This window comes from Condylostylus longicornis, unplaced genomic scaffold, assembly GCF_029603195.1.
Source record: "Condylostylus longicornis isolate FDR11 unplaced genomic scaffold, ASM2960319v2 ptg000040l, whole genome shotgun sequence".
NCBI classification, from domain to species: Eukaryota; Metazoa; Arthropoda; class Insecta; order Diptera; family Dolichopodidae; genus Condylostylus; species Condylostylus longicornis.
In genome coordinates, this window is record NW_026578009.1 from 11540477 (window position 1) to 11557427 (window position 16951).

The 16951-nt window shown below is 24.6% G+C and overlaps 1 protein-coding gene across 2 annotated transcripts in view; it reads right to left on the bottom strand.

Annotated features, from left to right (window-relative positions):
* Positions 1-16951, bottom strand: part of LOC129609586 (protocadherin-16) — a 33810-nt gene that overhangs the window by 9901 nt on the left and 6958 nt on the right. The window contains exon 2 of one of the 2 annotated variants that reach the window (XM_055521591.1): positions 15630-16046. In XM_055521591.1, the coding sequence (XP_055377566.1) occupies positions 15630-15705 (76 nt within the window). In that variant the 5' untranslated portion in view covers positions 15706-16046. Of the gene's footprint in view, positions 1-15629; positions 16566-16951 lie in introns of both variants that reach the window. The other variant, XM_055521590.1, reaches the window with a different exon arrangement.

Below are 16951 nucleotides of genomic sequence, written 5' to 3' on the forward strand. Positions count from 1 at the left end.
GTATTTTATGTGTAATACGTTATTAACCGCAATATACGCATATGGGTACTAATAAGGCTTAATTTCAAGAAATCAGTTACATAAATAATATTTTTTGCAAATATATTGGTTATTAACACCACATTATGCACCAATCCTGTAATAAGTAAAAATGGTACATTTAGGTTTAAAGTATAAAGTTCCTTTGAAAAGAAAACTATTAAAAATTGTAAAAAAACTCGCACATTACCTATCTGTAGCAACTTTTCTGTAGCTCTTATATAAGTTTAAAAATGTATATAGATTAAAATATCTTCCGGCAATATGTTAATCAGCTCATCTAAGTTTACCAAAATTCTTATGATCTTTTCTAACTATGAATTCTTCTATTTGAACACCATGACTATATATTTGAACACAAACCTTTATAGTTTTAAATGTAATTGTATGGTAATAATTACTGCATGTTAAAGTGCGTAATATCACAACCAAGTTTTATTGAAACAAAGGTCCTATTGCAGAATTTAATTTCTGTTTAGAAGATACTAGTGAAGTATCAAGAGTAAATTACTTTTGAAGTTGTGTGAAAGTTTTTCGAACCACTGCTTCGGTCGAATTCAGATAAAATAAGGTTCGTACGGTAACATTGTTAAATGTTTTGTGGAACACTCGAGTATTCATTACGTATTAATATCAGGCACAAAAATTTATAATTATTCACCAGTTTAATTAATTTGGTACATCTTTCTTAAAAAAAGGCCTACTGCCTCGATATTATTGTACATCTTTTCTTAATGAAATATATAAATTCTTTGGACAATCTTTCAACAGAACCATAAATGCAATTATCTGGGATTAGTATGTTAAATGCATGTATATAAAATGATGGTATAAGATGCATACTTTAATGAACCTTAAAAATATTTGACGAAAAATGCTTGCATTTATTGATGTTTTTAGCAATTTTTAATAAAATTATTTTCTTAAGTAGTAAAAATTATGAAATACTACAAATATTTATACCGCGGTATAGCATCTTTAAAGTTCATTCAAATGGAAAATAATTTTGTTTTTTTTAAACGTTCATATAAAGCAGCTATGTCGATTACCTGTTTAATCATTCGAGCATGTATTTACATATTTATTTACAAATTATAAAAAGGAATGAAAAAAAAAATATGAAAACACCTGTTGTTATGTTATCACAAAAAATGTTGTTGCTTTATCTTTTATATTGAATATGTCTTTAAAAAAATTTTTGTATCGATATTGAAATTCGTCTAGAATCTAGATAGAATTTGTATATACAGAAAATCCAAAAACTTATAGCAATTGGGTCACACTCATGCTAATTTGATTTACAAGTTGATTTTTCTTTAATTTTTGCTAATAATGGACAAATGCTTTACTTTTTAATACAAAATTATTCATGTTAAATTTAAAATAAAGTTCTTATAATAATTTTAGAATTAATTCAAATAGATTTGAGGGAATTTAAACTGTCAAATCTAGGGTTATTAATAATAAATATTTTTTGAAAAAAATATTCCGATTGACTTTCTCTTTTCGTTTTTCTTGCTTGTAAATGAGTCCTCGAAATGCAAGTCATTAACTAACTACACTGTATCCAAACCTAAAATTGGGAAATGATAACTTCTCCCTCTCCCGAATCGTTATTCATTATAATTAACAAAATATTAAATCTTAGTCTCCTATTTTTTCGACATTTAAGTATATGTTTTAAATTTCTGCGAAAGCCAGAATCAAAGAGTATAATCGTACTCTTATTCAAAACTATACCATTGGACCATTGAAATTAATATTAGAAAATAAAATTTAAGCCTTATTTTCTAAATTATTCTTAGAAAATTATTTCCCTAAAATTTCTCCAAAAAATTTATGCAAAATTGTATGATTATTTTAATAAATCATTTTCATTACTTAAACCTAATTTCATATATTAGTATATTAATTTGAATTAAATTTGATATTACAACAAATTGAATTTTAAACCTATACCGAAAAAATTGAAAAGCATTAAATAAAAATAATGAAAGTATTTAGAACAATCCCTGTGGCAGAAGAGATTAAGTAAGAAAATCGTTCAAACCAGTTAAATAATAGTTAAAATAAGTTTTGGAAGTATTCACTTTTTTAGGTTGTATAAAATTAATTATCTCATAATATATCATGGATCATGGAACGTATACCTAATACTTTTATTTTCACAATTGAAGAAAATTTAACAATAATATCGTATCAAAACAAATATCGTATCACAGAAAAACAGTGCAGAAATGAAGTATAATACCGTACAGGATTTCATAATAATTAGTTATGATTAATTAAAATTATTATATAAAAATCATACTTTTATTTATAAACAATAAAACAATGAACGGACGAAATTTTCGAAATGTGTAAATTATACTAGTCATACTTTATGAATGAAATTGTATAACATGTAATATGTCTTCTGTCTAGTATATTCACACATATCTATATTTAAATTGTATATGTACATATATAAAATACTCGTATATTTTAAAATTATACACCTTTTTGGTTTTTCTATTTTAAATTAAATCATGTTATGCTTTATAAACTTGATTTCATTCAATTAAATGTATTGTTTTATTAAAGACTACAAACATATACATACATACAACTTCATCATCAATCCTTTTCTTTGCTTTTATTATATTTTTACTTTTGACATAATATGAAGGCGAACCATAAATAAGTAAAGATGGTTATATATTAAAATTAAATAACATACTTTATATCTTTAAGATTTGTATACATTTACATTATGTATATAGCAAGCATAATGCAAAATAAAATCAAAATATCATTGATTATATAGAGGGTTGACATGCAATTGACAATACCATATTATAAAATACGATATAATAACTTACAATACCGGAACGGAGGCTCGATGCAATAGATAGATAATGAAATAGAGTATAAAACATGAAAATTTATAATTTTCGTTCACGTAATTCATGACATTGTTTTATGAAATATATAGTTAAAAATAACTAACAATTTACAAATATTAAAAAATATAAAACCAAAGACCGAAAACCGAAGATGTTGCAGTTCTACTTTAAAATATATAAACAAAAATAATTTCAATTAATTTTGCATAGTTTTATAAAATGCGAATGGCAAGGTAACTGTATAATAAGTACTTGCTCATCTTTCAAAATATTTTTATTGTTTTTTAATACTTTAATAAAAAAAAAAGAACGCACACGTAATATTCAATTTTGTTTTTGCAATTTGTCATTAATCTATCTTTATAAAACGGTAATTTTCCGTTAACAAATTTATTAACGGTATAGTAAAGATAAAATTATTACATATTAGGTACGTGTTTTTAAGTATAGGTATATTGCTTTTAAATAATTAAATATAATGAAATTATTAAAGACAATAAAATTTTGTAATATAATTTTTCAATTATAAAATAAATTTTTAGTACTTAAAGTTAATTAGCATTTGAATGGAAAAGAAGAATATGATTTAGTATAATAATTAAAAAAATTTAAATGAAAGGAAGATGACTTTGTAAAAATACAAAATTGTTGCCTTAATTACGTAAAAAATGATAAAACGCCGTGATATAATCAATTTGTACATATATGCTAAGTAAAGTACGTACTTATATACCTATAATAAATAAATTTAAGTTATTACATTCGCGGTCGATGGTGTTATACAATCATATTCTTTCTTATACGTATATTTACACAATATTTGCACTTCAATTTAAATACAGTGAGATTTGTCAAATTTATGTACATTAATAGAAAATTATAAAAATATTTTAGCAACGAACTAACACTATTTAATTCTTGCAATTAAAAATTTCAAATAATTAATGTAAATTCTATTGCGACAAATTTAATTACTTTATTGAGGCTTCTTTATATAGATAGGTATTTAAAGAACTACAATTTACTACACGTACTACGATAAATTTCCTCAAGCATACGCTTTGAATATGATTTGTGAAACAGCTCAGATATGTACTCATGCTATGTATTTATGCTCTCAAACCAATTATGCTTTACGAAAATCATAACAACATTAAAATAAACGATCTTTATATTATTTAAAAGTCAGGAAGTATAACAAAAATTTATATTTTTAATACAAGTTCATTATTAGCCTTAATAATGATTTTCAAATAGAAAAAGATTTCAAGAAAATTTCGAGTGATATGTTGCATATTAATATAATGAGGCATCACTGTATACTACGGTTGATATTCTTAATAACATAATATTCTCTCTTAACTACTCGTATATTAAACACATAATTGTGAAAACATACATACAAATTTTGTTTTAAAACATAAATTTAAAAAGTAAAAGTAAACATTTTTATTAAAAGTAAAAAAAAATTTTAATGTAGAAACAAAAATTCATTTTTTGGAGGTTTTTTTCAAAATACATTAATATAACGCACGCTTTAATTTCGACACGTGAAAACCAATATACAAAATTTTATAAAACAAAAGTTAAAAATTTTAATAGGTTAAATAAGAAAAAAAATTTATTGTTATTAAATTTAGTATAATTAAAATATAATGTGGAAAAACTTTTCCTTTTTCTTGCACTATTCGGTTATTTACATAACATGAACGTTATATACTCGTATGTACAATAATAAATTTTATGGTAGCAACTAAAATACAGTGGCGTATTAATGTACATACCGAACTATGAGAAATTTATTCATGCAGGGACAAATTTGCTTTTCTATAATATTGCAGACCCTTATAGATTATTATACAAGGTGATTCAGTAATAATTACCATCTTGTACTATGATCGTGTGTATATTATCTTGTGGAGAATCAAAAATTGTGGAAAAATTGTTGTTTAGAATTTGGTTTTAAATTTCGACGCACATACAATAAAAGCTTTGAAACAAAATATTTTTGAAAGAAATTAAGAAAGATTAATAAAGAGGTTGAAATTAAATTTTTCCCTTCATTATAATTGCCAAATATTTTATTTTTTCTATATGTACATTTTTATATATGATTGATAGAAATTTTCAGCATTATATACATTTAAGGCTGCGCCATTTTCATATGCATTTGATACATCACTGTACAAATATTTCAGTCTTTTCTTTAATTTTAACTAATTTAATATAATTTATTCAAATTTTAAATAATATGCAAGAAATTTAAACAAAAGTGCTAAGCTTTTCTTTTTAAATTATAACAGCATACTTTTGCCATATGATTTGCTTATAATTAATTTTCACCATCTAGTATTTTCTTAACTTTTTAACCAACATCTTAAAATACTTTCGGTATATTCAGGTGTGTATATGTAAATTGTTATTGAATATTAAAGTGAACGCGCTATATTATATAATTTTGGTATAAAAATGTGTAACAATATAAAATTCATTACAAATAGTGTAAAGTTTTTTATTAAATAAATTTGTAACAAACCAATGGTTTTTAAATAGGAAATTTCCATATATTATGTACGTTAATGCACCATAGTAATTGCATACTTTCAGGATTTGAAATCGATTGAACGATTCCAAATTGATGAAATTATACGCTTGTTTTTGAAATGATTTTCGATTTAAAAGTTTATAGTTTCAAAGAAATGGTTGTCGAAAAGAGGGCGGGAGTGAGAGTTAAGAAAGAGTTTTCTTTTACTGAAATGAATTGTTTAATAATGTCCAAGGGTTGGTAAAATTTCAGACTCACGTAACCTTCGGTTTAATAAAAAACCCTTGACAACAATTTGGAAAAATTAAACTGCTTTAAGATAGACCATTCATTTCAAAAATTATTCTCTGCCACTGTAAGATTTTTCTATGCTGTTTCCCAGTACAAAAAGCTAGTCGCTATATTTTCGTGCTTTCATATGGAATTTAAAAAATGTTTTTGTGTTCGAACAACTGAATTGCCAAAAATTTTATTGCCATTTATGACGTACAGAAAGACGAACTGAGTAAAAACATTAAGCTATAATTCTTACAAATTGAGAAAATATGCTTAAAACAACAAATTCATATATAAATATGTTAGTATAAAATTATAACATTAATTTTAATATACACTCATGTAAATTAATATTGCAAGAAAAGTCTGACTAACTTCCATTAATAACATATACAAGAATGTGGATATATCAAAACCGGCAGGATTCACGGATGAGAAAATTTTCAACTTTTTAAAAATTGTTGTTTGTTCATGTTATTATTATTGTTTTACGTTCATACACCTATTTAGTTATCTTTTTGCAAAAGAATAGAAATCTTAGTCATAATAAATGTATAACTTTTATTTTCTGCCATTTTTCTTATTTTTTTCTTTATTAACCTTTAAATTTTGTAAGAAAATTCATCGGGATAGTTACTCATTACCTACCATTTATTTCTAATACATTCACAAATCTTGAATTTATTTGTATATAAATTTTGAAAAGGTGGATATAGGGTAGATAATTTTTTAATTGTTAATGAGCATTATTTTATAATTTTAATTTTATTAAGAATAAATGAGAAAAAAATAACAAATCTTAGAAGTTACAATTAAAAATTATAAAAAAAAATAAAATCCGATAAACAATATGTACGTATTTTACAGTAGATACAGTAGATTTTCTAAAATTAAAAATAATCTTTTAAACTTTAAATATAATAGAAAAAGTAAAAAGTCGACATTGTTATAAAAATTTAAAGGTCATGAAATTTTAGACGCCACTAGAATGTACTCGTATATGACTTGGTAAGCATTTTATACAAAAAAAAACATTGTTGAATATTTCGTTTGTAAGTTAAAATAAAAATTGAATTCATTACAAAGTTCAAGTGTAAAATGGTTTAGGAATTAAATATAATTCTAACTATATGGATTTTTAAATTAACAATTAAACGGAAATGGTTTTGTTTTGTGGTTAAATAAAGGAGTCGTTGGACAATGGAAGTATATCTGCATGCCGTGTAGATTACAAGAATTATAATTACTCATATTCAATGTGGTAATTTTCAAAATTAGTAAATTCTTAAAGACAAAAAGCATAATCAAAACAGTTTTAAAAGAACTTTAATTCTACGAAAATTCTTTTTGAGATTTAAAAGGAACACTATTATTAAACAAAGTAAAAGCAACAATGTGATCAGCAATATATGCTGACTAACCGTATTGTTTTTATGAATGAAATTTAGAAATTCATGTAGTAATGTATTTTTTAAGTAATTACAAAATTTAGTAAAGTTCTTCTTTATATATTTTACATGAGTCTATAGAACAGGCCTGTTACAGATATAGTTTTCAAAAACCTAATTTCCCTTCAAAAATTTGTAACTTGAATTTAAAATTATCAGTGGGGTATTGCAAAAATATGGGTGGTTATGATATTACGTTATCAAGGTAATTTAAATACAAATCGATTTCATTAAAAGACGCATGGAGGGAGGGTGTAAATTAAACTGAAAAGCTTTCAGCATGTTGAACAATTTCTCGTACTTCATCACCAATAGCTACCTGAGTAATTTTTTTTTGTGATAATTAAAAAGCAATTTCTCTGTAACTACGAGTTTTATGACGATAATTGGCATGTAAACAGTACTTGGAATTTTGGAAGAAATTTTGGAAAGCCGCAATATTACATCACCTGAAAAAGTGCTGTTATTTAGAAAAAAAAACGAAAAAACTTTCAAAAGTTAATTTTTTAAACGGTTGTGGCATCTGAACTAAAAAATTGATGCTTGATTGATAGCAAGTACGTTTTTGTAAAAACGTATGTTATGTCTCACACAGCCAAAGTTATAGCCTATTTTGCATAAAATCAGGAGAAAAATTTTTTTCCATTTTAGAGCCCCTAGCTTATAAATCGATTGTAAGGGAAGCTTACTGTGGAAAATTTCTTTTTTCTATCACATGGAGATCTACATGTAAAATATTATATCAATTCACCACTGTATAAAAAAACAGGGTGCAACATATAGTTTTAATTAGAAATTAAACTTGTGCATATACCGTCAATCAATAAATTATAGTTAAAAAAAATATTTACAATTTCATAACTTATACTGTAATTAAACTTCATAAATGTCGAATAAAATTTATTATTCTTTTTGATATTTTCAATGCACATACTTTGCATTATACATGAAATACCCTTGAAAATCGGAATTCTAGTATAATTACATTTTCATACACATACATAATTAATTTTTTTAAACAGTACACTTTTTGTTAATTACATAACAAAAGTTTTAACTGTTATTAATTTAACTGCTGCCTTTCATTTTAAAAAATGCTTAAGAAAATTTCTTACAAATGCTTAGAATTTTAGATCAAAATCTGAACGCCCTTTTTATATTTTACTTGTTTTACAATCACAGTTCTGGTAATACCTTTCCCTTTGCATCTGACCTTAAAATATTTAATTTGAAATAATTTTTATTTTGGAAAGCGCATATACAATAAGCACATATACAATATACCGTACGGGTATTTGTTATCCTATGTGCGAATAAAGATGCCATAACTGACTATGGGACAGACTATGACTTTATGTTGCCGTATTACCATATTAATTTATACAAAATTTCAGTACTATGTGTTTTTCAAAATACTGGTTGTGCCAAACTACTATTGAAGTTGTATGACAGCTACCAGAAAGAGCCAAGAAATGTTATCGAATTTTATCAAGCACATCGGCCCTACTAATATATTTGCTTGTGTGAAATTTCAATACCACAGCTTTTATAGTTTCTGAGATATAGCCAAATAAATTTTGAAGTTGTATGGCAGCTACCCGAATCGGTACACCGATCATGTCCAATTTAAATAGGGTTCTGGTACTTACTACAATAAATCATTTGTGAAAATTTGGTGAACTTAGCTCAATTAGTTTTTGAGTTATCGCTCGGACGGACGGACGGACAGACAAAGCTAAATCAACTCAGAATTTGACGCTAACCAAAAACATACACTTGAGTCTATATCTAAAACTGTTATTTCTTAGCGTTACAAGCAGTAAGGCAAATTTAGTATACCCTTCGAACATACGTTCAAAAGAAAAAATATTTTTATTTTATTCAATTAAAATTTTTACAAATTATTTTCAAAATTTAAAATATTTTTCAAATAACATGCACATATCTGTAATATTATTTAAAAAAGTTATGTAGATTCTTTTAGGCATTCTACAGAAAGCAATTTTTAAAAATCAAAATCTTAAAGCCTTTTTTACTCTTACGTTTTATAAGATTTTTATTCCCTTTTTAGGAATAAAACAAGTATTCAAACTTATGCAGCTATAGTTAGCTCAATGAAAATTTCTAGTGAAATGTTACAATGTTAAATGCCATTTATTTGCAAACGTTTTCGCAACCAATTTTAGAACTTATAAGTTAATTTCAAAAAGAATAAAGAAGAGTTTAAAATAATTAAAAAAATTATACACATAAAAATATTTTTTTAATGTAAGTAATAAAAAAATAACAATTGTTCTTATTAATTTAATAATCTAACTGTGATATTTTAATATTTCTAGTACTATAAGTTTATAGTTTAAACCAGGGATGGGAAACCTTTTCTCTATATAAGGCCAAATTTTAGTCAATGCAAAGTCAATCAGGCCGCAAAGTTTAAAAAAAGTCCAAAGGTTATAAATTTTTGCTTTGTGTAGGTTGATGAAAACAAAATTATGTCAGAATATAAAAAATAACATAAAACAGTTTATTTCATAAATAAAAATAGATAAGTAAGTATGTACATTATTAATAAAATAATATGGTTCATTATTTCAATGACTTTGCTGTGATTGAAAATTATTGAAAAAGTTTACTAGCGTGGCATACAATTATTCTGAAAGAAGCCCGGACATAGGATTCAAATATTAATATGGGTTTGTTTTCAAACAAATATGTATGTAAATTTTGAATTCAAACGTTGTTAGAAATTTCATGGCTTTGAATTTTCCAATTTTTAGTTTTCAAATTTGAAAGTTTATGTGCACGGTTTATTTTTCTAAATGTTTGATTTGTTTTCGAAAATTTGGCAGCAAAATTTTAATTTTTAAGAAATATAAGAAATAAATTTTTTTAAGGACAAAGGCCACTAAAAAACAGTTAAAAGGCCGCATGCGGCCTTAAGGCCGCAGGTTCCCCATGCCTGGTTTAAACAGTTGTCATAAAAACTTCGGACATTCACCTGTGATTACTTTAATTTTAATAAGTTATGTTTAAATTTAGCGAAATGAACTGAAGCCAACATAAATTTAAAGCTTTATTAATTTATAAAAAATAAAAAAAACTTTAACGCTTGGTAAATTTCAATTATTTTTGAAGAAGATTTTAAATTTTGTCCTGACATTAGTCATGATTTCATATGATGGCATCAAATCGACAAATAAAAGTAAATTTCAAAGTCTTATCTATCATTTTATATTATCTATTAAAATCTTTTAAAAACAACTTTAAAAAACCTAAAAGGGAAAATTTTAAAGTTATTCGTATAGTACAGAATTATTTTTTGAATAATAAAGCTATGCAGAACCAAGATAAAATTTAATACATTTACAAATAGAACGTAATTTGTACAAATTTAAAATAAGGAATTTAAATTGATTTCAAAACTAAATTTAAATAGAATTACAAATTCTATAAATTTCTTGAGGGATCAAATAAAGCCAAAGAACATTATAATTATCTCTCCTGCTGTGTATCCGCAGCCCATAAGCAAATCCAGAGAAGTCTTTAAAAAAATTTAATAATGTTCGAGCTGCTACTCCACCGTCTAAAGTTTGAAGTAAGGAAATTAGTAAGGAATCGATTTCTATCAATCCTAATTAAGAATTAACATACTTTAACAAATTACGTACGAACAGTGATAAAAATTGAACATATATGTCAACTCATACTGTACGTGATAATTCCTGAGTGCAACAAATCGATACTCTAAAAATGGTTTGCGTCTTTAAACTTTTTTTTTTTTCCTTCTTCACTCCTAGGAGGAGTATAGGGCTAGTGCATGATATCTATCATGCCCTAGTTTCTATAGTCATAGAGAGTTAGCTAGGTAGGTGACTAGCCTGCCGTAGTTTTTATTTATATTAATTATTTGAGGTTATTAATATTTACTGTTTATTTTTCTTAGTTTTTAGTATCGAATATTATGAATATGTATTTGAAAATTACTTGTTTAATATTTATTAGTTTTGCATATTAAGTTATATAATATTGAATATAATTTTTTTTATAGTGACCTGACCGGGGTTTGAACCCGAGACCCTTCGGTTAAAGGGCCGGTGCCATAACCACTGCACCAATGATCAGATGCGTCTTTAAACTTAAAAGACAATAAAACTACAATTTCAATTTTCCCTAGCAACAAGGTAGAATTGCTTCAGTAAGAATCAGAAGCGACAATTTTTTGAAATTTTTTTGATTTTCATAGTGAAATCAGACCACAATTAAGTTAATTCACGACTATAAGCTACATAATTAATTTTTTTCTATTCCTAACTTTTATCTAATGTTTGTAATTTCTCTTGCAGCTGTTAAAAAGTGTTATATTTTAATTTAAAAATTATATTATTTGAAAAGGATTAAAATGACAGCATTTATTTAATTTTTTTCTTATTTAAATATGCAAATTTTATAATAAATGGTATTTATTCAAATACGAGAAAAACATTAAAACCCAAAGAAATATCGCAAAAAAAGCAAATAGGTACGAATTTCTTTTTTACATTAAAAATCTTAACACTTAAATCAACACTTTGTTATAATCAAAATTTTAGGTTTTATTCTTAGAAAACTATTTTTTATGGGAGAATAGTTTTGAATAAAATCGTATAACAAATAAAAAGTAATTTTGATTTTCTCTTTTCCTTATTATTAAATGGAAATTTTCGCCATCAACTTCAATTGAATCAATTTCAAATTTATTAATAACCTTTCTTAAATAAAAATTTTTTGAGCTCTTACATTGTGTACAATAAAAGTTTGGGAAAACTGGCAAATCATAAAACTTTCTTATTAAAAAAATAATTTAAAATTTAATCCAATTTTAATATTTTTTTCCCATTTTAATTCTAATTTTAAATTAACTTGAATTGATCTGAGATGAAAATTTAACTGTTATTCATAGAGTGTATAGTATTTTTCCCAATTATACTTATATAACCATTTTTCTATAATAGAAAGTACCATATTATTATTATGTAAATAGAAAATTCATATATAAAGATCCTTCTGAAGATAAGAAATTCTAATGTAAATGATATGATTTAAAAATAATACAGTAATTACCATTGGAAAGAAATATTTTTCAGCATTTTGTAAATATGATCAATGAAAAAGAAAGCTGGTGTTGATAACAAATGAGCGATAAAATTTTCATAAATCGTAAGTATTTACTAGATTTTCTCACTCAAAGAAAATTTCAAAGAAATTTCGTAAATTTTTGAAATACAATTGCCGTAAAACATTGAATCCATTCAACTGAAAATCAAAGTTAAAATGTCGAATTTCAAAAAAAAATTACAATAAATTGTCCAATATATGCGACCAATAATAAAAGTATTTAAATTCAAAGACGAAAAGTGAAGGCTGCTCTCGTAAAATTTATGATTCTTTGGTATAAAAGTGCATTCTCGCATAAAATTCTTATCATTTAAAATTTGATAAACACCGCCTCCCTCTATTTTGTATATATCTATTCTACAAGACTAAATTAATATACAGGGTGCCTAATATCAAAGTGCACTGCTATTGTATAAGCCCTCATGAATAGTCAAAACTTGTTCTATGGAAATGTACAACTTAGCAAACGAGTTTCCCTTACTTTTAGAAAAATTAATGCCGTGGAGAATATCATATGGCATCTCTCATTGATACAGTCCTGTAAGTAAGTTTTGATTTCAATAATCCTCTTAATAATCTTTTCTCTTCGCAATGAAACTTTTTAATGTTCGTCATCATGCTACATATATTAAAGTGAAATGTACTTGATCTTCTGCAGTTTACGAAAATTAGGATTTCAATTGGGTCTTTCGTTTCATAACAAAATCTGTTTTTTATATTTAATAGGTTTTAATTCAAATTGCATTATAAAATTTGTTAGATCAATTATTTGTGCTAATATTCTTGTAACTTATGCTTTTTAACTGTTATCTATCTCTTACCCTTACCCACTCTTGCACATTATCCATCCGTTGTTTCTTCTTCAATTGAAACTCTTTTTTCGATTAGCAACTGTCTAGCAAAAATAATCTTTATCGCCTTAAGCTATATTGCCTAGCGATAATAATACAAGTTGATCAAGAGTTCTACCTACTTTATTATATTCTTTTATACTTGTAAGTTTGCAATGACGTTTCTGCACATTTTTATTATAAAATCGTTTCTCAAGGCTCGACACTACGTCAAAATTATCAAAACAAATTATTTATTAATATACTTTTTTTACATAATTATTAATTTCACTTATACATATACATTTATACGGAATTTATTAAAATGCATATATTAAATACAAAATCAATTTTGACTTAATAATATTCTACATATACGCCTTTAATTTATAGTGAAATTTTAAGAATTATTGAGAACGTAGAAGCAAATTAAAATTTAAATAAAAGAACAATTGAAATAATCTTATACACAAAGTACATTGCATTCTTGTTCTGTATAATTATATTTTTAATTAAAAAATTAAAATTATTATTCAAATTTGGAAAATAAGTACAAGAAATTTTATTTTAAAGATCTTTAAAAATCCCAGATATTTAAAATTGTGGAAGAATATTTAGTCTTAACATTATTCAAAATACCATCATGCTATTAAAATTCTGATGCTATGCTAATATTTAAACTTTATATATTATTAATTATGATCGTTTATTACATAGTAAAAATAATTGATAATTTATTCAGTTTCACAGCTTTGTATTGTGTTAAATTAACTCACAGCACACGGCTTAATACACGAACTACAATTGCAAAAACAAGAAGCCTATAAGAAAGAAAAAACATTCTTGCATTAATTTAAAATCAAAGTTAAGTTTCAAATAACCTTGCAAATATTTTTTATGAAAAAAGAAAATTCATTTTCCAAAATCAATTATATTTATTATGTTATTAAACGTATAAGATTTTAAACCCTACATTGCTGTTTATAAATAAATTAACTTGCAAATTCAAAACATTTTTAATACTTCAGGAAACTCTTTGTGTGTAATCATTAAAAGTAAGAGGAAGTCATAAATAAATAGGTATAGATCAGCATTATTAAAATACATTATTTCTAGCTCTTTATTGAAGTTATCTTCAATTTTATTCTTTTATTTAAAATTTATACGTTTTAATATTATGCGTTTTAAACTTATACTCGTACGTTTACCCCTTTCTACTATGCCGTGCCATAGAGTGTAAAATGAGTTATTTCAAACAAATTAGTGTTAGAGCTGTTGTCGCAAAACTCTCAAAATGTCATCATAAAAGACGAAATAGCAAACTGTGAGATATATGAAGTAAATGAACATCACAAAAAATGTATATAATGTAAAAAAAACCAAAGAAACTAAATAATTTCGTTGACATCACGTGAACGCGTATAAATGAACTCTACTCCCGCTTGCACTTCAAGATAAAAAAATTAAGGTAGAAGGAGAATTTTATCATTTGTTATTCTGGAATCTCGTAGAACAGGGCAAATTTTTATTAAAGGTGTTGTCGAAAAGAGTGATGTTAAAAGCATTACCCCTTACATAGAGAGTATGACATGTCTTTGTGACATTTATATATAATATAAAGCGGTACAAAGATCCAAGTCAAAAGTATTTGCTGTGAGGAAATTTAGTCTATAATTTTAACTTATTTAGTTTCAAAGTTCTATATTTCTGCTTACAATTTCGGAAGTAATTGAACGACAGATTAAAATTTATTAAAAATTTATATGGAATTTATATTAAATTTATATTGAAACTTTAAATTTGCATCAATATCAAATTGAAGGAAAATCGATTTATAGACAGTTGTTTCTAGCAACCACTGAAAAATAATTAAACAGACTATTACTTAATTAATCAAAACAAAATAAATTATGATCGGACGTTACAGATTTTCGACTCTTATTCTTATTTTTTAATGTTATTTAAAACAAAACCTTGATCTCAACTTAGTTTCATATATCAGACGATTGCTTAGTACAAGTAAACGTCACTTAGTCAACAAACTTGGTTAAAAGCGAGTTAATAGTAAGCGTCACATAAACTAAGTACTTAATTTCACTAAGTAATTAATTAAAAAAAAGTCAATACTATCGTATAGTCTAACCTTAGGCACCCTCTTACATGTATTTGTACAAAAAACAGACGAAAACAAGTTGAATTCGCTGAGTTTCTAGGATTTATATATTGCGATCTATATCAGCATATAGAGTTTATAGGATACGATTTATATCAGCATTACGAAGAAGAGAAAAGACATAACATGCATACTCGTATACTCTAAAACGGTCCTTAGGAAAGCAACCTAAAGAATTTTTAAATCCCATGTAAAACCTTCGTTCAACCCCTTCCAAAATATATGATTTAATTAAATATTTTAAATTTATTTTTATTTTTTATTTCTTTACATACTTACCTTTAAGTAATAGACTAGAGTATATAACAGCAATTAGTATAAAATTAATAATCCAAAAATTAATATCAATTCGCATTTTTAAATTTTATTATGTTAATAATAATAATAATGTGAAAGCGATGTTCAAACATTGCATTTAAATTATAATTTTCACTCTTATTTAATATTTTTCTTATTACCAAATACATTTGATTCAAAAAATTTTTGTCAATATAAAAATTTTATTGTTTGTTTTTCTCTTATAAATTCCACAAATTCAATCAATTAAATGTTATTAAGCGACTTCATTATTTTGTATGCAAAGTTTAAACTTTCAAAATCGTAATGTAGAAATTTAAATATGAATAATTTCCGGATCAAAATGTTGAAACTTTTTGTAATATTTCCAACACATATTTACTTATTTTTATGCTACAACTTTCAAAAACAAAAAAAAATCATTTTTGCAATATTTCAGATATGCATAAGTGCATTTAAATATTAATGATGCCGGAAGATATTAATTAATTATGATATGATTATTGAATATTAATTACAATTAAATTTAATTATTAATTTTAGATTTAATTAAATTATTATGGAATTATTATTTTGTAATGGAATGTTATTAAAATAAGTTTCATTATTTAACAAAAATTAAATACTTCTTCTGTATAATTATTATTTATTATTTTATAACCAACCATTAACTTATTAATGATGTAATGAACGTTTATATACTCATATTAGTCGCACTATTCCCAGAAGCAAACAGTTTTTTAACACCAATTTGTAACACTTAAGATTACCATAAGGAAATTGTAACACTTTTTATGATTATTCAAGATAAATTGGTTTCAATGACATCACAATCACTTCTATACTAAAAGTTCAACTTTATAAATTTCTCTCTTATTACTGTTCTTAAGACAATTGAATTGTCAACACACAAATTAGCTGTACATAATTGTTAAATTTTTGTTTTGTTATTGTATTTTAATTTAAAAGAAAACTTGTTCTTACATATGAAATGCTTGTTATAATAAAATGTATGTACTTAAATACTATTAACATATACATATCTTGTTTTTAATTTATTGTTATATGTAAAAACATTTCTTATAACCTATATATACAATTTGAATATTGGAAAATATTTTGTTATAACGAAAAATTATAGAAAAGAACAAAAAAATAAACGATATTAGCAACATGTTATTACTATGTCATGTTATATTTTATTTCATTTTTTTTTTGTTATACGAGTATAACAGTGCAAATATATGTATGTAAGTACTCTTATATTGCAAAAACAAAACAAAATATTTTTATGATAAGAATCT